Source organism: Peromyscus maniculatus, chromosome 3 (genome assembly GCF_049852395.1).
Source record: "Peromyscus maniculatus bairdii isolate BWxNUB_F1_BW_parent chromosome 3, HU_Pman_BW_mat_3.1, whole genome shotgun sequence".
Lineage (NCBI taxonomy): Eukaryota > Metazoa > Chordata > Mammalia > Rodentia > Cricetidae > Peromyscus > Peromyscus maniculatus.
The window spans coordinates 144,004,649-144,029,739 of NC_134854.1; the positions used below are offsets into that span (position 1 = coordinate 144,004,649).

The 25,091-nt window shown below is 50.6% G+C and overlaps 1 protein-coding gene across 7 annotated transcripts in view; it reads right to left on the minus strand.

Annotated features, from left to right (window-relative positions):
• Iqsec3 (IQ motif and Sec7 domain ArfGEF 3) overlaps positions 1 to 25,091 on the minus strand; it is a 93,822-nt gene that overhangs the window by 5,242 nt on the left and 63,489 nt on the right. For all 7 annotated transcript variants that reach the window (XR_013050133.1, XR_013050132.1, XR_006070575.2 and 4 more), the window contains 7 exons: positions 10,700 to 10,822; positions 10,184 to 10,350; positions 6,901 to 7,040; positions 5,709 to 5,834; positions 3,347 to 3,446; positions 3,062 to 3,223; positions 638 to 730 (listed from right to left, as the gene is read on the minus strand). Coding sequence is in view for 3 of the 7 variants with exons in the window: in XM_042274032.2 (XP_042129966.2) it covers positions 638 to 730; positions 3,062 to 3,223; positions 3,347 to 3,446; positions 5,709 to 5,834; positions 6,901 to 7,040; positions 10,184 to 10,350; positions 10,700 to 10,822 (911 nt within the window). In the remaining 4 variants the exon portion in view is untranslated. The remainder of the gene's footprint in view (positions 1 to 637; positions 731 to 3,061; positions 3,224 to 3,346; positions 3,447 to 5,708; positions 5,835 to 6,900; positions 7,041 to 10,183; positions 10,351 to 10,699; positions 10,823 to 25,091) is intronic.

Sequence of the window (25,091 nt, forward strand, 5' to 3'; positions counted from 1 at the left end):
ATGCTCGGTGCTTATGCTATAAACTTTGAGTGTGGGTTATGAGACTGAGTGGGTTAACTAATGCCCGAGCTGTGTATGGGGTTTCTGGATATCTCCTGTTTTTCTTCTAATTTTTCCTCCTTGTGAGGGGGCCAGGGGGCGGGGGGGGGGGTCAAAGCCCACCACTTCCCACACTCCCTGCCAGTGGGTAAAACTGAGGTAGCTGACAGAAGGGATAGAGTCAGGCTGGGGCAAGCAAGCTTTCAGGGTTGAGCTGAGGAACTACTGAGTCCTAAGCTCACCCTGACTCTGCTCCGCTAGTGGGGAAATTTCATCTGAAGAAACCACTTAAGAAATAGAGTTTGAGGCTCATCTGGATTGAATCCAGGACATCAGGGTTTTTGGCCTGACTCCAGGGGCAAGTGGTGACATTTCACATACAGCCCTGCTCTTGGGGACAGTTTACAAACTGGATATATTTCTCTGTCACCTTTTCTCCACCCTGAGCTAGGACTAAGGGTTAGAGACCCAAGCCTGGGGCTCCTCTATGGAAAGAAATAGCTGGAGAAACAGCATGCCCCACCCAAAGCCCCCAGAGCCAGGAACGGGACTGTGGTGGCCTCTGCATGGGCCGGGTAAGGGCAGAGCCCAGTCTCACCTGTGGGTGATGCTTGCTTCGACTGTGGGTCCCCCTGGGCTCCAGCAGACCTGACAGAGAGCACCTTTGTTCCCTGCTGCTTCTCCAGTTCCCCTAAGGAAGGGAGATGATGTGAACAGAAGCGTCCCCCATAACCGCCCCCAGTGAGCGAGGGGATATGGGGACAGCGGGAGGAGGGAGGAGAGCCCTTTCCTGCCCACTCTGCCGGGGACTTCAGGTTGGGCTTGAGCGTTGAGAACCAGTTAAATAAATCTGGGGGCACTATATCTGAGTGGTGATGGCCAGATTTGCTTAACTGCCCGAGGGGCCATGAGAGACTGGTGTGGGACAGGGAGGCAGACAGCTGGAGTTGACACCCTGGACTGATGTGATGGTTCTTAGGCATGTTACCTAGCCTACTCTGCCTTGCTTGGGGAGACAGCTGGGCCCAATGCCGCTAGGGAGATTACCTGAGGTTAAAACACACAGAACAAGGCCCAGGCTTGGGCGAGTGTTCCACGCATTAGCAGTAGGACAGACAGTGTGCAAGAAAATGCAGCGTGCAGTCCCTAGGCACAGTTAGTGGCATCTAGTCCATCCATGTGCACCTAGCAGGACTGCCCCCCCCCCAGATGCTGAGCTTCCTGCAGAGTGCTCAGTGCTCTCCCAGGGGGTAGACTGCATGGCCTGTGTGGCCGGGACACATGTCCCAGCCGGCCCTCCACTGGAGCCTCTCTGCTCCACCAGCTATCCAGTTTATTCTCCCAGTGGCTCCAGGGAACTGCTCGTTGCCATCCATGTAGATTTGACAGGTGTTATTAAAGTGTTCTCTCCATTTCTTGGCTCCATGGGACATGACTCAAGTTTCCTTTATTAAAACTATCCACTTGGGTTCCATTTGCTGTTTCTCTGGCTGTCTAGGATCCAGGGATACTGAACAGTAAGCGTCCAGACCAGCAGTTTGTCCTTGGTGCCAGAACCACACCATCCATCACTTCAGTGCGTTCTTCCTGAGTTAGCTGCTTGCTGGCCCAGGAGGGCCCTTCTGGCTTTGGAGGAATTAGTGCCGTAATTACACATGAGTCTAAAGAGCCTGGGTGTGATGTTCATTGTCACTCATTGTGAAAACCTGGGCTCCCTTTTAAAGCTCTGCTGGCCTCAGTTTCCCTGCTTGTAAGAGGAAGAGAACAGTATGGATACATGGGAAGTCGTAGGATTAAATGATGGGCCCTGACATCTGTCCAGTGCCAGGTGTGTAGCAGGAACTTAAATGGTGGCTACTTGTGGCTCCTTCCGTCTGCCTCCTTACTGACTCCTTTCCTCCCCTGCCCGCCTCAATGGCCAGCCCTCTTCTGTCATCCTCTGTCACCCCACCTTCTCTTCGTCTGAAGACTGAGAACTAGCCCCCTGCCTGCTTTCCAGCCAGCTTTCTTGTCCCCCAGGCAGCTGCAGAAGCTGTTTTCTTTCCCACTTGATATAATGGATTCTGACCAGATTTGCTCCTCAGATGCTCTGAGAAAGGACGTCTGGGCTGCCCTTGGACTAAAACAAAAGTCCTTCCCTCAGTCCAGCTGAGGCCAGGTGGGCAGTGGCTCTCTAAGCAGCTTGGAGCCATTTGCGACATTCCGATCAGGAGAAAAGTAAATCCATTTCAAGACACACCCTTGAGAATGTTCAAGAACAAATAGCCACACTGGGTCCTCTATGCAACCAGTCCGACCCCCGACAAGAGTCTATTTGTGGTACTCCTGAGTCCAAGCAAACCAACGTTGTACAAAACCAGCATGTACCCAAAGACTACCACCCCCTTGCCAAGGAGCTTCCTGTGCTCTGGGTTTCATTTGAGCCCAATTTTGAGTATTTTCTTAGGAGATTAGACACAGAACCTCTTATTTCAGTCTCATAGTATTTTCTTAGGAGATTAGACACAGAACCTCTTATTTCAGCCATGAGGCTAAGCATCGGACTCAACTGCATATGCCATCAGTGTCAGCACTGGTCACCTCCTCAAAGGGGACAAAACTAGAAGGCCCCTGAGAATGTAAGCAGAATATAGCTGAACCACCTTGCCCCCCCCCTCCCCCCCGCACCCCCCCCCCCGCACCCCCCTCCCCCGCACCCCCCTCCCCCCCCCCCCCCCCCCCCGGTGTCATGGACATCTTCCTCGGCTCCCTTGGCTGTTCTGGTCAATGCAGCAGTGTTCTAGGTGAGAAAGGCCCTTGTGTACCCCACATGACTGGCAGACATGCATACACATGTGTATACTTGGGGAGGTAGGGCTCAATTTAATTGTGACGCAACCCCACATTGGGATGGGATGTTGCAGCAATGTTAGGAGTCCAAGGGGTGGGAGTGGGCTCAGGCTGGGGCACAGCAGGCACGGCAGTTCCCAGGAGGCAGAGGGACCCCATCTGTCTGCCTCGGGAACCGGGGGCCCGTCCTTACACTCTATCCGGATCTGCTCCAGCTCTGTCACTTCAGCAATCGACTCCTTCAGGTCCTCCACGAACTTCTGCATCTCATCGGAGCCCAGGGCGCAGAAATGCAATACCTGCTTCTTCTCAGAGCCCGCGAGTGGAGTTGCCAGTGTGATGCCATGGGAGTAATCTGGAATCCAGCCACACCCCAGCAGTGAGCACACGAGGGAGGTTGAAGGAGGCTCAGGCAGTCGGGTGCAGGGAAGACTAGGGTTTAGGGGAAGCTCCCACTCTCCCGGCCCCGGGGACTCACACTCATTCTCAAAGAGGTGGAACCGCATGCCTAAGAGGCCGACTGCCTTGCAGAAGGTGTATGTGAAGGAGCTCTTCTTCTTTGGGCACAGCTTGAGAATCTGCCCAGGGGAGGAACAGAAACAGATGAGTGGGCTCCTGTAAATAGGTGTGCACACAGGCAGGCACCAACACCCACAGACATTGTGAACACTGCCAATACACAAAGATGCACACCTATGCACATCGGATACAGTCACCCCCCACAACCTGGCACAATGCACATGTGCCTTCCCTGCTTAAAACCACCCGAGTGCATTACTTCTGCATTAGAAGCCCTGGCCTGTAAGTCCTCCCAGAGCCAGCCTCTGTCCCATGCTGGCTTTATGTTGGCATTACACTGTTCTCTTTTTTGCAGCTCGAAGCAGCCTAGCTCAGTCCTATCCCAGCCATTCCCTTTCTACAGCTCCCTGGGCAGCTTTCTGCATGGCCAGATTACTCTCATTATTTAGGTTAACACAAAATGCTCCTTAGAGAAAGCCTCCTCCCCAAATCCCATTTGAACCTGCAAACTAACACAGCGCCCCAAGTCTCCCCTGCAACCCAGTCACTCTGTGCCACTCCACAGGATAGATGTCATAGCACTCCTCTGATTGGATATGGTCTCATTCATCTGTTTTCCTTTCCTTTTTTTTAATATTCAATTTTTGTTTCTGCCTAAAATGAGAGATCAGTTCACCAGTTGCTCAAATACATAAACTCATATTTTATTTAGTACCTCTGATGAGCAAGGCACAGAGGGTGCAGAGGAATAGATGTGACAGAAAGCTCTTCCCTCGAGGGGCTCATGGGATGGCGGAGGAAGACAGTTAAGGAGAAAAACCTCTCTACCCACCCAGCAAAATCAAAGCAAAGCAAAGGAACAAATGAGGTAATTTCAGAAACTTGGAAATGCTTTGAAGAAAGTAAAATGGGATTAGAAATAGAAAGTGCTTGGGCAGACTGCCTTGCTTGAGCAAGAGGCCACCCAGGGAGGCCACCTTCAATTAGAGACCTGCTTGAAGAGAGGGAGGTGACCATGCCCAGAGAAGAAGGAAGGGGCCATGAGGAAAGAGGTCTGGCCAGTGGGAGGCAGCTCCTGAGGCTGGAGTGTGAGAGCAACCCAGGGTGTGTAGCAAATGAGCTCAGAGATCTTTGGGGTTGGGGGACCCTGGGGTAAAGGATCAGGCTGGAGCCTGGTAGAGGGGAGGCTCTGATGTGCACTTCAGAAAGGTACCTTGGCTCTGTGGAAGTGGTAGGAGACAGGAGGGACCGAGAGGAGCATTTTAACATCCTGTATTATACAGACACAGCTGTACTCCATATTGCAAAGGGAACCAGCATGTATATGTTATCAATGGCTGTCCACACACGCTATTCTGAGTTAAATCCTCCTCCTAAATCCCATGTTCCTGCAGGAATACAGGGTTAATACCAACAGTCACTAATTAGACTCAGTGTTTCTAAGTGCCCAAGCCTAAACGTCTACCCTATGAGGGAAGAGGTCAGGGGTGGGAACAAGAGAAGCAGAGACACCACAAGTCCTCCTAGTGACTGCCTGACCAGGGGGACAGGACAGAGCTCCAGAATGACTCACTGCCTTTGCTGTCCCTTCCTGGCCCCCATGTAACCTGCTGGGAGGAGATGAGATGGAAGATAGGTTTTTCTCAGATTATCTGCTCTCTGGATAAAGCAGTTTGAAGATTCAGTTCCCATCTCTTCTCATTGGCTCTGCAAGTGACAGGTACCAAGTGCTCCTGTATTCTGGTTGCAGAAAGAGGACCACAGAGAGTCACTGGGCCAGAATGGCAGGGTGGAGAGAGCTAGGTGCTTCTGTGGGACCCTGCAGAGGTTTCCATGTGACTCACGGAGAAGGCCAGAGGATACAAATCCGTGGGAGCTCATTCACCCCTGCCTGCTTCTTGGCACTGGGGACAACTCCAGGCACAATGGGATGGATTAAAGACTTATTTGTGGGACACTTGTTTTCAGAGACAAATACACCATACATACACATGCTCTCCAGCCTCTCCCTGGGACAGTGACCCTCTGCTGACCTTCCAGGCAGGAATGAGATGCCAATGCTGTGTGCCTTGCCCCAGGTTTTCTGTATCACGGAAAGGCAGGTTGTCTGGGGTTCAGCTCATTTCCTCTTGACCTGTCTCTGTGCCTCAGATTCATCGTTTATCAAGTAGGAACTGACATATCCTTCAGAGAAACAGTCTTGGTCCACCCTGCCCAATACCTCTGTGCTTAGCCGTGCCCTGCCCAGCCCCAGTAGGTAGGGACTCAGGACAGCACCAGCCTCAGCTCTTTCCTGCCCAACCCTGGCCTGTACTGCTCACCACCAGCAGATCATTGAAGAGGAACACTTCTCTCTGGTGTGCGGCCTGTTTCTGGAGCTTGTTCACATCGGTCACCTCGAAGAGCCGGCTACAGCAGACCAGGCGGCGGTGTGGCATGGACAGCACCTGGAACCCAGATAGGGCTCTGTAGTGAAGCCCCAGAGACCCCAAGGCCCTCCTCCCAGACCATGGCACCCATTTTCCAGAAGAGGAGATGGAGGTCCAGGGAGTGGGCATTGGGCTCTGTTCCTATGCACAGGCCACCACTGGCCCCTCAACCTCTCTCTCATGGGGGGCCTCTGTTCCCTTCATCACACCTCTAGGGCAGCAGATCCAGAGAGGAAATTCATTATGCCTGTGTAATGAGATCACGGGATGGGGAACAGAAATTGAAATAAGCCTTCAGAGTTTTCAAAATCTACCGTCAGCTTTTCCTCCTCTATGAGCATTCATGTGTGAAATCCCTACCCATTTCTTGACTGTATACCAAATACAAGTGTGTAAGGGAAAGGGGATTATAAGAAGCCCAGAATCTACTCTAATAACTAAAATATCAACTGGCTTGCAGAGCAGACAAGTACTGAGTCCTCAGCCAAGGAGGCTCTGCAGTGAAGGTCTTCCCTGCACAGAGGAGGGTGTTCACAAGCAGAGCTCAAAGGCGCCCTCCAGAGGGAGGGCTAGGAATCTGCCCCACCTTACCTACGCTCAGTGCAAGGTGCCAGTAGCACAGTGTGCCTCAGAGGCTGCCAGCTTTAAAACTCACTGCACATTAGAACACGTTGTCTAGACTCAGGTTGCCATAACCTACAGTCTAGGTAGTTCATTGGGACCATCCAGGAATGCCTGCCACCCACTACTTCCTATGAAGTGCATCCTAAACTTTCTCAACTGGCCATCCACCTGCTTCAACCTTAGATCACTGGCCAGTCTCTTTTGACATCCCACTCTAGTAACAGCAGCTGGTGGCAAGAGGGATGAGGAAATTATGCAAAGGGAAAAAGAGGATGTGGTGCCTGACACACAGCACAAATTCAACTCAATCCATGGCTCACAGAGAAATGTCTTTGAGAAAGATAAGGGGAAGATGTCAGGAAGGGAGAAAGGACAGGAAACAGGGGATGGCTGGCTGGGTAGCCCGCCATGGAGGGGAAGTCAAGAGCTTCTGGGAGTGCTGCTTTGCGTGGTCACTTACCGTCTTCATGCCCACGATGGACTTCTCCACCTTGGTGACGTATGTGACGTGGTCTTCATTGGATTTGAGCTCCTTCTGCTGGATCCTTTCATAGATGCCTACCACCAGCTCTCTGGGGATGTCAGCACCATCATCCACACCTACCAATGCGGAGGGGTCAGAGCCTCAGACAAGAAGGACACGATTGCTCTCCACACTGGAGCACCAGGAAGGTGGCCTTGACTGCGTTTTGTTTCTGACCTAAAGCTTTTAACAACTGGCTCCCCACCCCCACTAAAGGAAAGATAGACTTTTCAGCCATGCCTGCTAATGTCCTCTGCTCCTGCCTCCTAGGCCTATTTCCTGTGGTTCCCAGGCTCCCACTAAGCATCTTTGCTTCCACACTTCTATTGTCTCCTGTGCATTTGCCTTGACCTCACCCTGTATCTCTCCATGAGCATGAAGATCATCGGTCTTGTCCTCTTTGGGGTCTTTTCTCTCTGGGACTTGCCCTCCCCTTTATCAGGGGATGTGGTACCAAGCACGGGTGCCATGGAATGGTGGAATGGGTGATAGGCATCTTCCCTCACTGGGAATGGAAGAGCTGAGCAGGAAGCAAAGAGGAGGCTGATGCCCTGATGTGGCACGGGCAGTGAACCCGCCTGCCTGTTCCCCAGTGTTATATACTGGTAACATTTGGAGAGCAAAAGAGCTTTTGGATGGAAATAAAAAGTATAGTGATCATGGGAATGAAGAGTGAGGAAGAAGCTTGAGAGGTAAGGCTGAGGAGCATCTTCCAGAAAGCCAGCCAAGAAAATGGCTGTATAGAAAAATCCTATCCACAGTGAATGAAACAGGAATCTGACACCTGAGTTACAGGGGTTCAAGAAAGAGTGATAAGAACATGGAGAAGGTGAGTGACCACTGAACTGCTTCTGAATACATAGCTTTGCTTTAACCAATTGTCAATCAAAAGTATTCCAAGAACTACATCTGTCTCAAAAATGTACAGATGTTTCTTTTTGTCTTTATTCCCTAAATAATACAGTATAACAACTGTTTACATAGCATTTAAATTGTATTAGGTCTTAAAACTCATCTAGAGATGACTTAGAGTATAAAGGAGGGTGAAGGATATATGCCAATGTACACACACACACACACACACACACACACACACACACACACATGCGCACGCGCGCGCGCACACACACATGCACACACATTAGCACACATACACACACACACACACACACACACACACACACACACACACACACACAACTTGAACACCCAACAGGTCCTGGAAACAATTCCTTGAAGACATGGAAGGATAACTATGTCTCAGAAAACTTCACACAGCTGGGCATTTTTAGACTAAAATGATTGGTCCAAAACTATAGTGGATGAAGAAAAGCCTATCATTGTGAAAACTCCCTACACAAAGGCAAACAGAAGAACCATAAGCTTTCAGACACAGGGAAAGCAACCTTGCAAAGGCCAGGAACTGGATGGGAGAGCAGCACCTCAGCTAATGCGGAGCAGGACACTGCCCACTTCTCGCCTATGTATTTCCAGGCTGGGATTCTATTCCAGTTCACTCCCAGTCCCACGTGAAGGCAGAGGAAGGCAGATTCAAAGTGCAGGTTCCCAGTTTGTCTCCAGTGTGCCCTTTCTTTGGCAAACAACTGAAAACAAGGAAGCTATGATGACCGGGAACCAGGGATATAGCCCAGGAGATGTCATGGTGACATTGACAAGGAGATGACTAGGGTACCGCCCCATCTAAAAGACTGACACTCAGGATGCAGTCAGATGGTTTAGTGGTAGAAACATAGGAAGCCAAATTGAAAACAAAGGCAGGTACCAACTCTAAGGAAGATGGCAGAACTGTAGCCGTGATGCTTTCAAGATTCAGCTTTGGGCTGTGCTCACTTGGCTTTCCTATCCTGGCTCTGGTTTTAGTGGTGGTGCATGAAGAAAGTGGAAAAAAACTCTACATAATAGGAAATTTAAACAATACTTAAAAAATTATTAAGTACAACCCTGCCCCCAATACCACAGTATCTGTACTGTGTGACTCCATTTCTGTATCTCAGAGTACTCGACGGCACTGAAGCACAACAATGCTAAGCTCAGGAAAGTGTCTCAGGTGAGGCGGGATGAGAGAGAGAGAGAGAGAGAGAGAGAGAGAGAGAGAGAGAGAGAGAGAGAGAGAGAGAGAGAGATCTGGGTGATGGAAATGACCAGTTTGTAGACACAGGTGTGACCACACGGGCGTCTGTGAATATAAACTCTTGTCATATTTATATATCTTTATAGTCTGTGCTTATAGAAGGGGTAGGAAGAAAAAAACAGCATGCCATTTATTGATATGGAAGGAACAGTAGGCACATGGCCCACAGGCTGGGGATGTAGCTCAGTGGCAGACGGCTTGCCTGGCATTCAGAAGTCCCTGGCTTCTAGCCCAGAACCACGAAATAGATCAATAGGCAAATGAAAACTACTGAAAGCGTGGATCGCAGGAAAGGCAGTGGTAACAGGGGCAGGTTCTATTTTTTTTCCCGTAATGAACCTTGTAGAATTATTTTACTTTATTAAGTATATACATACATAACCTTGATTATTTTTTCTTTTAATTTTTGAAGACAAGGTATCATTCTGTAGCTCAGGCTGATCTTGAACTCACTCTGAAGCCCAACCTGGCCTTGAACAAGCAGCAATCCTCCTGCTTTGTCCTCCCAAGTACTGAGATTACAGGTGTGCAGTGTCACTCCCAGCACTTGGATTTTTTTTTTTTTTTTAGTGCCCAAAGCTATCCATGTTACAGATACTATATGCTGTCAGCTTTGATCTGGTCCCTATGAGAGGAACATAGTATCAACTGGAAAGGTTTCACTGGCAGGTGCTATCAAGTGACCTGCAAAGTTGAATTCAAGGAACTCAGAACTGGAAAGGTTTATTCCCAGTCTCTTTCCTCCTAAGTCATGAGGTGAGAGGGGCTGGTCTCACCCAGACATCAGTCTAGTGCCAGTGGACTGGAGACCACCCAGTGGGGATGGTCCACACTGCCATAGAAGGCAGAAGGCATTGCTATAGGGCCCTGCTACTTTGGATAGGGCTGTGGCACCTGGAGACTCCATACGCTGGCAAGTATGCAACTTCCCCAGCCTGCTAGGGGTGACTAGGTCCTCAGGAACAAATAACATCTACAGTTAGGGCTCATATTCACAGAATTAACATGAGCAGGAACAGGCTGCACTGTGTAGCATCCTTACCCCACCTACCCAGTCCAGCTTCTTACCTCGAAGGTTTCGGATAAAGTCTTCTAGCATCATCTTCCGGTCGGGCTTGATGTTGGGGCTGTACATGTCGGTGTTGAGAAGGATGATGGCAAAGGCCAGGATGAAGATGGTGTCTGGGTTGTGGAACTGTTGCACCACCTCGGGGTTGCACATGCAGTAGCGCTGGCTGTGGAGGTGTGGCGCAGGACCATGAGCTCCCCAGCCCCAGCTCTTGAAGGGTCTGGGGACCAGGGAGATCACTGGCTGTCCATCCCCCAATACCCACCCCCTGTATGTGCTTAGTAAAATGGGCTGGCATCCATTGGGAGGGTCCCAGGTGACTCCCAGCTTGGAGGACTCACTAAAGGATTCTGATCCTTTTTCTTCCAGCCCACCTTCCCACCTATACCAGAAGGGCTTCACCCAACTCAGTATCTCTGAGCCAGAATCATGGCAGCTCTTCTTCACCACCTCTGTCCCCCGGGAGTCAGGGGTGTTTGGGGGGTCAGGGAGAGGAGCTGGGAAAGGGCTCTCACCTGAAAGCCTCTATGAGTCGCTCTACTTTCTGGGCCTCCCCCTGCACGCGGATGTGAGCTTGGAACTTCCTCAGGGCCTCGTCCAGCTCCATGTTGGAGAAGTCCATTTCATCTACCACGCAGCTGAGGGCAAGCAGGAGGGGGTTGTGAGTAAGGTCAGCCCCCTTCAACTCCTCTGGAGCTGGGGGGTGAGGTGAAGCCACCCCGGGGGAGTGGGGGGACCTGGCTTGCTTCTAGTCTGGAGGGGGACTCTTAGAGCTTTTCATATCCCTCTGGGGTCTCCTCCGAATAACCCAGGAGGACAGCTTTTTCCTGCCATCTGTCACCTGCAGCAGCCCTGGGAGGCAAGCTATTGGCTGCTGTCTCTGTCCCACAGCCGAATACCTGAGGCCTAGAGAGATGAGCTGTTGTGGAATATTTGTTTAACTATGCAAAGCTGTGTTACATTTGTTTAACTGTATAAAGATGTGTCGCATTTGTTTAACTGTATAAAGATGTGTCGCATTTGTTTAACTGTATAAAGATGTGTTGCATTTGTTTAATTATGTGAAGATGTGTTGCTGTTTTACTTTGCCTGCCTAAGGCACCTGATTGGTCTAATAAAATGCTGAGTGGCCAATTGAAAGGAAGGAGGTACAGGCAGACCATCCGGGCAGGGAGAATAAGTAGTAGGAGGAATTTAGGCTTAGAGAGAAAGAAAAGAAGAAGAAGAAAAAAGGAGACACGAGGAGACAGAGAGACAGAGGGAGAGAGGGAGACCTCAGGGAGATGCCAGGGGCCAGTCAGCCAGACAGACATGGAGGAAGCAGGAAACCAGGACATATAAATGAAAGAAAGGTAAAAATTCCCAAGGCAAAATGTAGATGAATAGAAACAGGTTAAATTAAGTTATAAGAGCTAGTGGGACAAGCATAGACTAAAGGCTGAACTTTTATAATTAATAATAGTCTCCATGTCTTTATTTGGGAGCTGGCTGGCAGCCCAAAGAAAATGCCAACTACAATAAGCTGGTGCCCAGCACCACCAAGGGTAGTGGAAGGCTGAACTCAGGCCTTTCTGGTCTGGATCCAAGTTCTCGCTGAGCCCCATAGGATCTGAGGGTCAAACAACACTTATGAATGGGATAAGCCAGGCATGGCGGCACATACTTATGGTCCTAGCTACTTAGAAGGTTGAAGCAGAAGGATCGTGTGGCTAACATAATGATCCTACCTCAAAAAAATAGGGGAAGATAAATGTTATGTAGCATCTGTCCTATCAAGACTGACTAGGAGTACCTTTCTCCCCACTGGGGTCTCCAAATGGGAGAGTCTTTCCAAAACCCCCCTTTTCTTAGGTTGCCTGGAAAGGATAAAACCTGCACAGAGTGTTCTCCCTGTTCGAACAACCCCCTCACTTCCTTATTGGGTGTTCTATTCCCAGGGTCTTGGGTGGGGTGGCAGGAATCTGGACATGGTCATGCTGCAGATCTGATCCTTTCAACATTAGACCTTCCTGGCAAGAGAAGCTTATCACAATACGGCTGGCACATGCCATGGGCTCTCAGAGCTGACATCTGTCATCTCTGTCACATGCCCCATCCCAGCTACCTCCCTATTGGCTCCTTCACAGCCTTGTTGTCTCCTCAGTTCTCCTGGCCGACCTCATCACAGCCCAATGTGGGCACAAGTCACCTTGCCCTTCACGGGTCCCCTCATCTAGCTCAGCACCCAACACTCCCAACAAGGGCTTATCAGACATCCACAGAGTGGCTAGCTGAGGTGTAGACAGCTCTGAGCAGGACCCACCTCTCCCATGATCTCAGAAGACCAAGAGCCCCCCCCCCCCCCCCCCCCCCGCTTCTATTGTCATTTGTCAGGCGAAAGCAAAGAGAGGTACCATAACACAGTGATCTGGGCACAGAGGTGTGTGGACTCGGCCACCCCTATAAGGGGGGAATAGGAAGAAAGGTCAGCCCCCAGAAAGTGCTAAGAAGCGGGGAGGGTTGAGAGGGAGCAGGACCCTTTCTCTTTCCCCTTCCTCCCCTGGGTAAAGTCATAGTCCTCAACTGAGTTCACTGGGCTCTCAGGCTTGTCTCAAGTTTGTCTGCGCAGGTTCGTGGACAGGGCAGGAAGAGCGTGGAGGCAAGAAGCTTACTAAGCCTGAAAATCAGTCTGGGACTGGGAAGGCTGCCTGGGTGCCAGATCCTCCAAGTCCACCCAGGTAGAGAGCCCTCCGACCGCTCAGTGGCTTCTGTTGCTTCTGTTCTGTGCTTTCCTCAGCTTGGTGTGAGCTGTGAGGGAGCGCCAGAGGGTCAGCATCTGTGGGTACCCATGGCCCAGCCCAGGCAGGAGCCAGGCATCAAGCCACACAGTTCTGCTACCCTGGAGAAGGAGACAGCCTGTGGGACAGGGGACACAGAGGCAGAGAGACAGCTGGTGTAATAAGGGTGCAGAACCCAAGCCAGAGATGAGAGGAGACAGAGCTTGTGTGGTAGAGCCCTGTAGCCAGAGTCACACAGAAGGAAGCTGGCGAAGGCCAACAGAGAACAGCAGCTAGAGACAAAGTTAGAAGGAAAGAGGAATGATTGGAGAAGAGAGGAGAGCACAAGAGGAAAAAAGACAAGAGAAGGAAAGGGGGTAGACAGAGGAGGGCAGAGAAGAAGAGACAGGAAAAGTCGGGTAGAGATGATGTTGGGTGAGGAAGACTCCGGGTGTTCAGTAAGGAGCCTGAGCATGCAGGAGCAGAGAGTGAACACGCCACATCCTGCATCCTCTCACCCCAGAGCGGGAGCCTTATAAAGTCAAGGAAGAGGGTTGCGGGCTCAGCTGGGCCAACCCTAACTAAAGGTCCTGGCTCCTCCACGGCCCAGGCTGGCCCCTGGCCCCAATGGGCTGATATCTGGCGGCTTCCCAGGCTTGGCCCATTCGTCCCTCTATCCTCCTCCTCTCCTCCCTCCCTCCCTCCGCTGTGGGCTCCTGAACACCCCCTTCCCTTTTTGTGTCTCTCCCAAGCCCCTCTCCATGTTTGTCTGCCTGCAGAGCTCTGATCCTAGGTCTCTCTCCTAGTTGGTGGAAGTGGGTGCTGGGAGCTGGGCTCTATGGGGGAGGCAGGAAAGAAAGTAGTGTCTGAGGGTGGGGGAGGGGAGGGGATCTGCCCAGCCAAGCACAATGGCCTACTTTTTAGTCCTCTGCTCAGGTGACATGCAGCCTGCTGGCTCACCGGTTCAGTGGCTCGGGACTGTGGCTAAGAGCTCCAGTAATGAGCCAAGAGTCTAAGACCGGGAGCAGTTCTGGAGAAGCAGTCGGGTGAAACACAGCTCCCGTCCCAAGACAGGGTGGGAGGGCAGCCATGGAGCCAGGGTGCCTCTCCTTCAGCATCTTCTAGCCTGTTCTGAGAGCCCTGAGCTGGGATGGAGAAGGTGTTAGCTAGAATGTGGCTCTCTGGACCCCGTCCAGATCCAGTGAGTTAGAACATTTGGAAGCTGGCCTAGGAATCTGCATTCTTTATCAGCCGAGTGATGCTTCAAATGTGGAAATCAGGGGCTGAGCTGAAGCAAAGGGTAGGAGGAAGCTCTGCCCATTCATTGGCAGCTTTCGAAATGTGAGTCTAGCTATCACCAAGCCCCAGGGAGCAGCCTATGGGGGAGGGGTTCGTTTGTCCTCCCAGGCTATCAGGGCTACTCTGTGTGGAGTAGTAAGGGACAGAGGGCTGGAATTATGGATGGATGCAGCATCCCCCACCCCTCACCTGCCTCCCTGGGATGCACTTTGGGGCATCAGAGGTGTTTTTTTTCTTTTTTAATTTTTATTTTTTTATGTGCATGAGTATTTTGCCTGCATGTAAGGGCAACATATTTATGCAATCCCTTCAGGAGCCAGAAGAGGGCATCAGATCCCCTGGAGCTGGAGTTACAGGCAGTTGTGAGCTGCCCGGTGGATGCTGGGAACTGAACCCAGATCCTCTGCAAGAACAGTCAGTGCTCTGAACTACGGCATCCCTGTTCAATAGCAGGTGCAATCCCAGAACTCTGACATCCTGGAGAGAAATCCTAGTATCTTCTGGCTACAAAGCCCCAGCTGGAAGGTAAAAGAATGGGCTGAGCCATAGGAAAGCCCTCACCCCTCCGTAATAGCAAGCCACTTCTTATACAGCTGCGGGTTAACCAAGGCCAACTCCTAGGACCTGCTCCGCCCTCATCTCAACTCTGATACTCCGTAAGCAGGACACAGAAGCCGAGTGAGCTCACAGCCACCTATGAAGGTACCACAGATTCCCCCAACGGCGGCAGACAAGGATGTAGCTCTCTGGCTGGCTTGGAATTCATCGCTCTGTGACTCTCAGTGGCCATTCCACCTTCTACTCAGAGAGCCATTATTTGCTTCCCTGGTGGGGCCTGTGTCCTCCTGGGGAAGGTGACTAGGCGGCAGACTGTGCTGTCTCCCAGCAGCGTGCTCCAGTGGACAGTCATCTTCAGGACTGTCACCTGGGACCCTAACAACATGCGTTCCTTCAGTATGGATTTTGGCTGGCATCTCTACATCCATTACTCTCCTCATTCTCCTTCTCCATATTTCTATTTTGTAGCATCAGCCAGTGCTGAAAATCCCCCTGCCCATCCTTCTTTTGTCACCTGGAATCACTAAAGAGAGCAAACTGTTGCTCAGTTTACCAAGAGTGGGTAACCTCCCCTCTCATCGCTAGTGTCCCAGCAGTCTCCTTGGGGCTTCTCATCTCCCGGTTTTACACACAGCACCCCCTTGGGCTACCTAGTCGTCACGACTTAGAAAGCAGGTTTTCCTGTCCTGGTTCTGGGAAGCCTCTTTCTGCTGGGGCTTCCCCGTGTGCACACTCTGGACCCCTGCTTACCAAGGGCTTGTTACACGTTCAGTGTGAGACATTTCCCACAATCCCATGTGCTTGAGCGCCTGGGTCCCACCTGGTGGTACTGCTTTGGAGGCTATGGGACCTTTGGGGATCAGGACCTAGCTGGCAGACGTAGGTGCCCCCAGCAACCTGTTTCTGGTTCTTTCATCACTTCCTGATTCCCGCCCCGCCCCGCCCCCGGAAGTGAGGAGCTGTTGTCTCCCACGCTGCTGCTGTGGTTGGACTGGCCCCAGCCACTGTGCCTTCCCAGCTTCGATGGGTTGCACCCCAGAGACCAGGAACTAAAGTAAACTCTCCCTTAAGTTACTTCCGTCAAGAATTTTGTTAAGTGATGAGAAAAGTATCTAATCTAGTGTCTTACTAAGTATGCGACAAGCCTGTCATCTGGATTTTTATGCGATATTAACTATTATCTGCTGTTTTTGTAACATGTTCACAGAAGAGACTGGCCCTGCCTGGGGACTGCACAGACCTCACCCAGGAACACCTCCCGGGCAAGCCTTGGCTGCCTTCCCCACCTCTCCATTCTTCCTTGCTTCTCAGTGATTGGTGCTAATGGGGTTTTCCCTGAGGGGTTCTGTCTCCTCCAGATCCACAGTGGGGATGGGGGGTGGGGAGTGGGGATGGGGGTGGGGAGTGGGGATGGGGGTGGGGAGTGGGGATGGAGGGTGGGGGGTGGAGATGGGGGGTGGGGATGGGGGTGGGTGTCTGAGAGGTGCCTTGGAGGACATTTGGACACAGTTATACAGGCAGTATCCACGGCTATGCAAGGAGCCTCTTGACTGTCAAAGTGTCAGGGAGCCTGGATGGCTTCCTTCCACTTCAGAGCCCGCCTGGCACACACCCCACAGGAGAGTCCACATCCCTGGTTTCTTCTTTTCCCTTTCCTAGGCCTTCCCAGAGCTCTGGGAGTGGCTGGCTGCTTGGCTTGCTTTCAACACACGCACTAAATGTCTCCTAAGTACAAGGCTGGACCAAGGACCTGTTGAGTGGCTAGCCATACAAACAGCCTCTGTTCTGAGGTGAGGTGCTGGCTAGTTTGATGTCCACCGGACAGGAGCCAGAGTCATCTGGAAGGAGGGAACCTCAGCTGAGGAAATGCCCCCACCAGATTAGCCTGTGGGCAAGCCTGGGGTACATTTTCTTGATGGATGATTGATGTGGGAGGGACAAGCTCACTGTGTGCGGTGCCATCCCTGGACTGGCGAACCTGGTTGCATAAGAAAGCAGAATGAGCAAGGCAGGAGGAGCAGAGCCAGCAAGCAGTAGCATTCTTCCACGCCTCTGCACCAGCTCCTGCCTCCAGGTTCTGACCCCGCTTGAGTTCCTGCCCTGACTTCTCTCAGTGACAGACTGTCATGAGGAACTGTAAGCTGAGATAAACCCTTTCCTCCACAAGTTACCTTTTTGGTTATGGTGTTTATCACAGCAATAGAAACCCTAATGAAGACAGGGAGCCATGCTCTAAAAACAGAATCAAAACTGTTTCTTTATAGGGGCGTGGTGTAGTGGCAAACACCTATAATCCCGGAGCAGGAGGATCACATTGGTCGAGGGCAGTTGACCTCTCACCTTCCATCCTCTAAAATTCTTTGTAATCATTACAGGTTCTCTGTAGAGAAAGGATACATTCCACGCAAAGACAAAGAAGATATATTTTGTATTGCTGTGTCCATAAAGACCTCTTAGGGGACATGCAATTTCAGTTGATATCTGAAAAATGAACTGCATTGTTGTGGAGAAGAAGGTAGGCTGAGGGGGCTGATGCATAGACCAAACCAAGGTCCGGTGGTAGACAAGAACTCCAAGGACCTAGAAAAGGTTGGTGAGTCTGCAATGTAGGGAGGAAGGGAGCCCAGAGGACACAGAGGCTTGGGGCAGATAGGGCCTTGACCTGCTGGAGATTTGCCAGCCATGAGGACTCTAGAGTTTATCCTGAACACAGCAAGAAACAGCAGCAGGGTAGAAGCAGTAGAGTGATACGATCCAGTTTTCTCGACGATTACTCTGGTTGCTGGGGGAGAAGAAATAAAAGGGAGGGAGCGGTGAGCGAGAGGGGGCAGAAAGCCCAGTCAAGATGCTGCTGCAGGGGTCCAAGCCAGACATGTTGGGGCTGAGTCTGGGTCATAGCAGGGGAGGGTGGATGCAGGGTGCAGGGTCGGAGATGCAGCTCAGAGGAATCTGGAACTGAAGGATGGAGGGGAAATGGAAGCTATGAAGAAGAGTGGCCCATGATGAGTCCTACAGCTCATCGTGAGCTTGGGCTTGTACTTAAGGTGAGCATGAGGCTAGACTGAGGCTTTAACTTGGCATTCTAAGTGTGAGAGGTTGTGTTGAGTTGCTATTTCTCCTTTACTAACTTGTTTCTCTCTCTCTCTCTCTCTCTCTCTCTCCCTCCCTCCCTCCCTCCCTCCCTCCCTCCTTCCCTCCCTCCCCAGAACCAGGAGTAGAACCCACAGCCTTACACACACTGGGTAACAACTCTACCCCACAGTCCCACAAACCATTACTAAGACCCAATGTGTGTCTCTGAGTTTCCAGATGAAAGCCCTCGTGCTGATACCTCCCTGCTCTTCACTCCCTCCCTTTGTCTCTGCTTTTGTTTGGAGCCAAACTTCAAGAAGACACCCCTCCCTGTTCACGCACGCCATCTTGTGTCCTCACTTCTCTCCACACTCCAGTCCAGTGTATGCTGTCAGCACTCATATCAACCATCTCTCGTCAAGGCCACCACGGGTCCCCATGTCACCAGGTTCAACAGACTCTAGTTGTCATCCCAACAGCTGCGGGGAGCACTGCCTTTCCCTGGGGTGACCCCTTTCTCTTTCTAGGTACTCCTCTTCTACTTGACCTCTGACTTAGAGGTGGCCCCCAGGCCTTCCTCCCTGTCTTAAAACACTTCCTCGGGTGGCCTCACTGGTTCCAGTGTCTCTAACTGCTACTATAGCTGAGAGTTCGCCAGGGCTGTCTTTCACTCCGAGGCCCCTTATGGCTGGGTCTCCATGGCTTATCGCCATGGTGTGTAAAAAGTCAGCGGTAGTGCTACCAAGCTGGGGCAAGTGCATCACCATCGCTTCCACACATCACCGGAGCTTGAGTGGCACTTTTTTTATTTTATTTTTTCTGGTTGAGTCATCTGTGGGCTGAACGTCCTTATTGGGTGACATTCGTGAGACTGTAGGATGCGCTGACTTCTCTCGCATAGATGCCAGGTTGTGCATCTTCTGTTTTACCTGATACTTAACAGTCTGACTTGTTTAAGTGAGTATTTGACAATGCCTAGTTGGATCAATTCTGCAGATGAGCTGTCTGTAGGTGCAGCATACACCTCCATTTAAAACTGAAAACATGGGCACATGTATCAGGAAATATCTACTCCAATGCAATAAGCCCAGGACACAAGCACAGTTAGTTATATGCAAGGATGAATATCCTTACTTCTCGCCCACTCGGGAGGCCACTCACGGTGACACAGCTCTCTGCTCTCCTCCCACACCTGCCCCAGGCTCTGGGAACTGCCCATTTCCTTCCCTTCTACAGACAGGGCTGTGGCTATGGGTTTGGTCCTTTCTTCGCCTCTGCCTTCAAATTATCTTTGAGAACCATCCTTCCAGGATGCTTGCCTGGTCTTCACTGGCTCGCCTGTTTGCTTTGCTGAAGAGCCTTTCACATCCATCCCGTGCATGAAGGTCAAGTTTCCGGCAAAGTTAGTAGACCCTTAGCACCCCCCCCCCAGTCTCCCCTTCCCTCCTGGCTCCCTCCTACAGTCTTGCTTTTATGCCATCTAATCCCAACCTTGAAGGTCTGCTGGTCTCCCCAACTTCCATGGTTCTCTGTCTACACCAGCAATTCCTTGCATGGTCAGAACATGTTGTCGCTTCTCAGATCTGCTTTGGGATAGGCCAGCTAGTCTCACCTTTGCTTCCCTCGAGTATACATGAGTCCAGTAACTTTTGTAGGGTGAGTGGATGAGTGAATGAGGGACTGGTTGAATGAAACGGGACTCTGTGCTGTTGAAAGTCAGCTGGAGAAGAAACTCAAGAGCCCTTGGAGACTCTGCCCAGGGGCTTAGGATCACTCAGTCTCCTTTGCCAAGACTGTCTGGAATTGACTGCAGACCTCTGCCAGGGAAATGTCCTGGAGGGTGCCAGATGCTGGGCGGTGAAGCAGCATGGGTCACACACAATGCTTCCTCCTTCCATCCAGGGTGTGTGGACATGGACGGCTTTCAGGAGAGTCTGTCTGAACCTGCCTAAGAGGGCTGTGGATGATCAGCCAGTGAATCGGGGGTGGAGGTGGGAAGAGAGGGTTTACGTGGGTTTCCTCCTTTTCTGCAGGTCTCGAGGGGCTGGGGTCGGGTGGGGGCTGCAGCAAACACCTCAGGAGGGCTGGGAAACAGAGGTCCAGATGCGTCTGCATCTGTATGAACAGGTAGACTCTTGCATCAGATTGCTTGTTAGCACTGATCTGCTCACCCAATCAATTTGTGTTGCGGGGAAATGAAGCATCCTACACAACTGTGATCCAAATGAATTGCGTCATCTTGGGATTTTTTTTTTTCTCCTTCTTCTTTTTAAAGGCGAGCAAGACAGTGTCTGGCAGACAAAGGAACTGGTTGGGAGCTGAAAATAGGTAATAGCAACAGCAGGGATCTTTTAATTGGTCTGAAGTGATGGTAAAGATATTGTCAGTGAGGTCCAGCTGAGGCCTGGAAAAGAGCAAGTAGCGGCGCTTCAGGGGAAAGGGCTCCGGGACGCAGGAACCCCGCTTTTATTCTGCAGTGCTTGGCTTACACAATTTAATTAAAAATATCCTCATCCGCTGGAGGGTTATTTTTTCTAGTCAGAACTCATAACATGCTTTGTAAAGGCTAAGACCTTTTAAGAAAGTAAATGGGGCCAGGGAAGCAGAATGAGAGGACACTGACTCAGGGGGACCTTCTAGTGTTTCTGCGATGATACTGGGGCACAAAAAGTCTTCTTTGAGGCCACCTCCAAAGGGACGCCTGCCAGGCACATCCTGAGGACCCAGGCATCAAGAGTACTCAGTTGTAACTACCCAGACAAATTAGAAGTCATTGTGGATGCCAGAAGACATTTTTGTCTTGCTGGACTTGGTGGCCTCCTGGTGGGTAGGGGTCATGAAAGCCAAGCATGTCTCAGAACCCCCTGGTGCCCTTACTGACCCCGGATTACTGGGCCCCACCTCAGAGTTTCTCATTCAGTGGCCTGGAGCAGAGACAGTTTGCATCACCAGTAAGCTTCCAGGTGATGCTGATGTTGTTCATTCCTGCATTATTAGAAATGAGCACTCCCATAGCTGCCACTGAGGTGGAATAGGCCTTGCATGGGAGATTCCTGGAGCCATGTCCACATGTGGGCACATCCTGGATGCTGAAACAGTGGGTGATCTTTACTGTGCTTCCCTGATACTTCTCTAAGGATCCTCAGGGCAAGCTGACTCCCTGGAAGTCCCTTCTAGCAGTCTCACAGGAGAGTGGTTGGTTGGAGCCTACAACTGAATGTTCCCCGGGGCATGGAATGACCCCTCCAGAACTGGGGCCCTGAGAGACCAGGAAGGGGGTAGGAGTTAGAAATGCCCATTTGTGTAAAGTCCCAATGTATATGCCAGAGGGCGCCTCGAGCCCGGATATGTTCACCCTCTTTGGGGTCCCCAAAGTCTCTAGTTCAGGGAGTAAGGGAATCCTCAGCTTTCATGACTAGTTACTATTCAAGAGAGTCTTTATCCAGGTCAGGGATAGAGTGGGGTGCCTAGAGAGGTGGACGATCAAAGCTGTAAATCCAAAAAGATATCACTGGTTCTCCTTTTCTCACGGTGCCAGAACTTGAACCTGGGGCTTTAAACATGGTGAGCTAAGTGCCTTACCTTTAGGTTTATGTCACCCCAAGAGAGCACTTTTAAAAGAGATGCCCCTTTGCTCCTCTGGGTGGTAGCAGAGAACTTTTGAAAGCCATGGAAATAGCACTGAGTCTTCTTCCGACCTGGTTCTTTCTCTCCCGCCTCTAGCGGAGGGGAGAGAAGGGGCTCCCTGGACCCCAGCCTCACCTTCCTCTCCTTAAGGGAATTCCTCAGGCATAAGGTCTGCTCTGAAATCACACACAATGCAGTGGACAAGATGTTCTCAAAAGATTTCTTGCTAGCCAGAAAGAAAGGCCACAGCCTTCCTGACTGTTGCGTATGACAGACAATCTGTCTTCATTTCAAAATGTCCCCAGAACAAGTCTGTTACACTCCGGCCAACACATGCTAGTGGAAATGAAGTCATGAAAACCTGACTCCAACATCAAATGCTAATTAATGTGTCCCGGAACTTCACAAAGGACCGAGAAGACTAGTAGAAAGAAGGAACATGCCAGAAATTTCCAGCTGGTGGCTTAACCCTAAAGCTGCCCTTCGAGCATTTCCCCTGAAATGATAGACATGGGTGTCCTCCCCATGCATGTGATTCACATCGGAAAGAATCATCCACGCCAGAAGAGAGACTGCTCACAGCTGTCCCGGAACGTTCTCCCATCCGCCGGCCTTCAAACCCGCTGAAGCGAACACTTTAGGAAGGAAATAGAGCAGAGCTAAATTCCCAGCCATGTGAAAATGTGTGTGTGTGTGTGTGTGTGTGTGTGTGTGTGTGTGTGTGTGTGTGTGTGTGTGTGTGTCAGGGGGAACTAGCCCTAGAGGATCCCAATACTGCCTGGCTCCTATATATGCCTGGGCTTGCAAGGTGCCTCTTCTATACATTCAGAAGGATGTCTTCAGGATACAGGGCAGTCCCCAGAAGGGGCCACTCCCTCCCTGTCCTTTCCCATCCCTCCCTGGCAAATCCTAGCATGCTCTCATCCAGTGAGCAGACCTGACATCAAACCAGAACAGGCACATTCAAGCTTTTCTGCATTGAAGAAGCAGCAGAGAGGTTCCAATACCTCTCAGTTTTAGGTAGGAGAAATAAAAATGGAAAGAGCTAACATTTATAGAAATCTTCCTGAGTCTCATGCAGTTCAGCACGTCAACCTTCGCTTAAAAAGATGTGATTTGCTGGGTGGTGGCGGCGCATGCCTTTAATCCTAGCACTCCACAGGCAGAGGCAAGTAGATCTCTGTGAATTCAAGGCCAACCTGGTCTACAAGGTGAGTTCCAGGATAGCCAGGGCTACACAGAGAAACCCTGTCTTGAGGGAAAAAACACAATTCAGTAGATACTATAACTTTTATGTAACAAGATGGACATAAAAACAAACAGCTAATATCCTAGAGTGGGCATGGCCCTTTGATACCTTTTATTCTTATCTGATTATAAGCCTGGTAAAAGTCATTCTATACAGGTAACTTATCTTTCACTGTACCAAATACCTGACAAGAAGTAATTTAAGGCAGGAAGGATTTATTTGGGCTTGCAGTTTGAGGGAACACAGTTCCACTATGGTAGGGAATGGTAGTGGGCAGGCTGGTGGTAATGGGAGCACCAGGCATCTTATTCACATCTTAGTGGATCAGGAAGCCGAGAGCTTGGCTGTAACCAACTAGTTCTGCCCTTAGAGCCCTGGGTCTTCCAGTTAGGCTCCAGATTCAAGAGGTTCCACAATCTTCCAAAATAGCACCGTGAGCTGGGAATCAATCATGTGTTCAAACCTGTAAGCCTGCAGGAGACACTTGACATTCAGACCATCATGCCCCACCTCTAGTCTCCATTAGGTGCCTTTTCAAAATGCTAAATGCATTCAGTATAACCTATAATTATACTGAAAAGTCACCATAGTCTTATGGTTTCACAACACTGTTCAAAATTCCAAATTCCCAAGTCTCTTCTGAGATTCAAGACAGCCTCTTAATTGTGAACCCCTGTAAGATCCAAAGACAAGTTTTGTATTTTGGGTATTAAATGGTACTGAGTAAAATGGAGTTTCAAAGTGGAGGAATAGGAGGATGGCAAGGAAGGATTGGACCAAAGCAAAACTGAATCTCAAAAAGGCAAATATCAACCCTTGTACCTTCACATCTCACATCCAGATGATGTGATGTCACCACTCACGGTGACGTCACAACTGTTGTATTTGAAGTGAAGTCATAAGAATGCCATACTCTAATGCTATATTGCTTTGAAACCAGGATCCATTACTTCTGAATTCAGTCTCACACAAAACTTTAGAATCTGTGTAGGATGGATGTTTTGACAGATGTAACATGATGGCTTCTAGTCCAGGTCCCAACAGGGTCCTTGATCACTTCTACAGCTCCAAGATCTGGACCTCTGTTGTCTGTCCCTCAATAGGCATTTTGTTCTTCCAAACTTTAACTGTAGCAGCTCACAAGGTTCTACTTATAGCCTTCTAAGACTTCTCTAGCCTACACCTCCAAACTCTTCCATATTCTTTCTTTAACTAGGTCTTAAGATCCGATAACCACAAAGTCAGAGCAATGGCATCACTTCTCAGTACCAATTCTCTATATTGGCTATTTTTCTCATTGCTGTGATCAAACACCCTACAGGAAACAACCCAAATGAGAATGTATTTATTCTAGTCCATGGTTTGAGGGGATATGGTTCAGCACAGCTGGGAAAAGTTGATCAGGAAGCTTGAAGGTGGTGGGAGTGTCAGGGAATTTGCTCACATCTCAGCAGATCAGCAGAAGGCATAGAGATTGGGTCGGAACCAGGCTGGGCTTTATAATCATCTACCCTCCCTGCCCTGGCCTTGTATCTGCCAACTGGGCAGATAACAAAAGGTTCGGCAACCTTTGAAGACACCACCAGCAACGGGGGATCAGGTAGATGAGCGTGTGACACTTCACATTCAAACCATAACACATTCCTTTTGCAATGCGTCTTCTGTGAAAATGAGACCAGCACACAGAGACAACCACCAGCTCCCAAGAACAGCAAGCACCACACTCTGGAATCGAGGCCCTTCATGGGATGCTCAGACTTGGGCAAGCCTTTGAGGCAGCTTCTGCTCTGGCTCTCCAGCCTTTTTGTTGTCCCTCATAGGTCTGAATGCTGCCTCTAACACAGTTTCCCTCTGAGAGTCTTTCCGCCTCCATCTTCCCTCCTGCTGCTGCTTCTCAGGGAGCCCTGCGCCTTGGCGTGTCTCAGTCTCCAAGGGCATGGGAGGTTGTATGTCCTTTTGTTTGGCAAACAGCTATGGATGGAATATGGATGTGACTTGCAGAATGCCTTCAGGTGGGGGGTAGGGGAGCCATGGAGCACCCCAGCCAAGCCTTCCCAGCCTGGGCAAAGCAGTACCAGACAGCTGTCACTACTTGCGCTCCATCCAGGTAGGTGGCTAGGGTGGCAGGGAGAGAGACCAGTGCCCCCAGTGTCCTGGCTCTTGATGGTGACACCTGGCTCTCTATTTCCCCATGTCCTCCTGGCTTTTTTGCAGGAAGAGGCAACAAACTAAGGAGTTAGGAACTTGGGGCCTAGGGCTCTGTTCCGTGGGGCCGAGTGCGTCAGAGTTCGGACCCCGGGGTTCTGTGCTGCAGAATAAAGTGTGGGACATAAGATATTTGTGGGG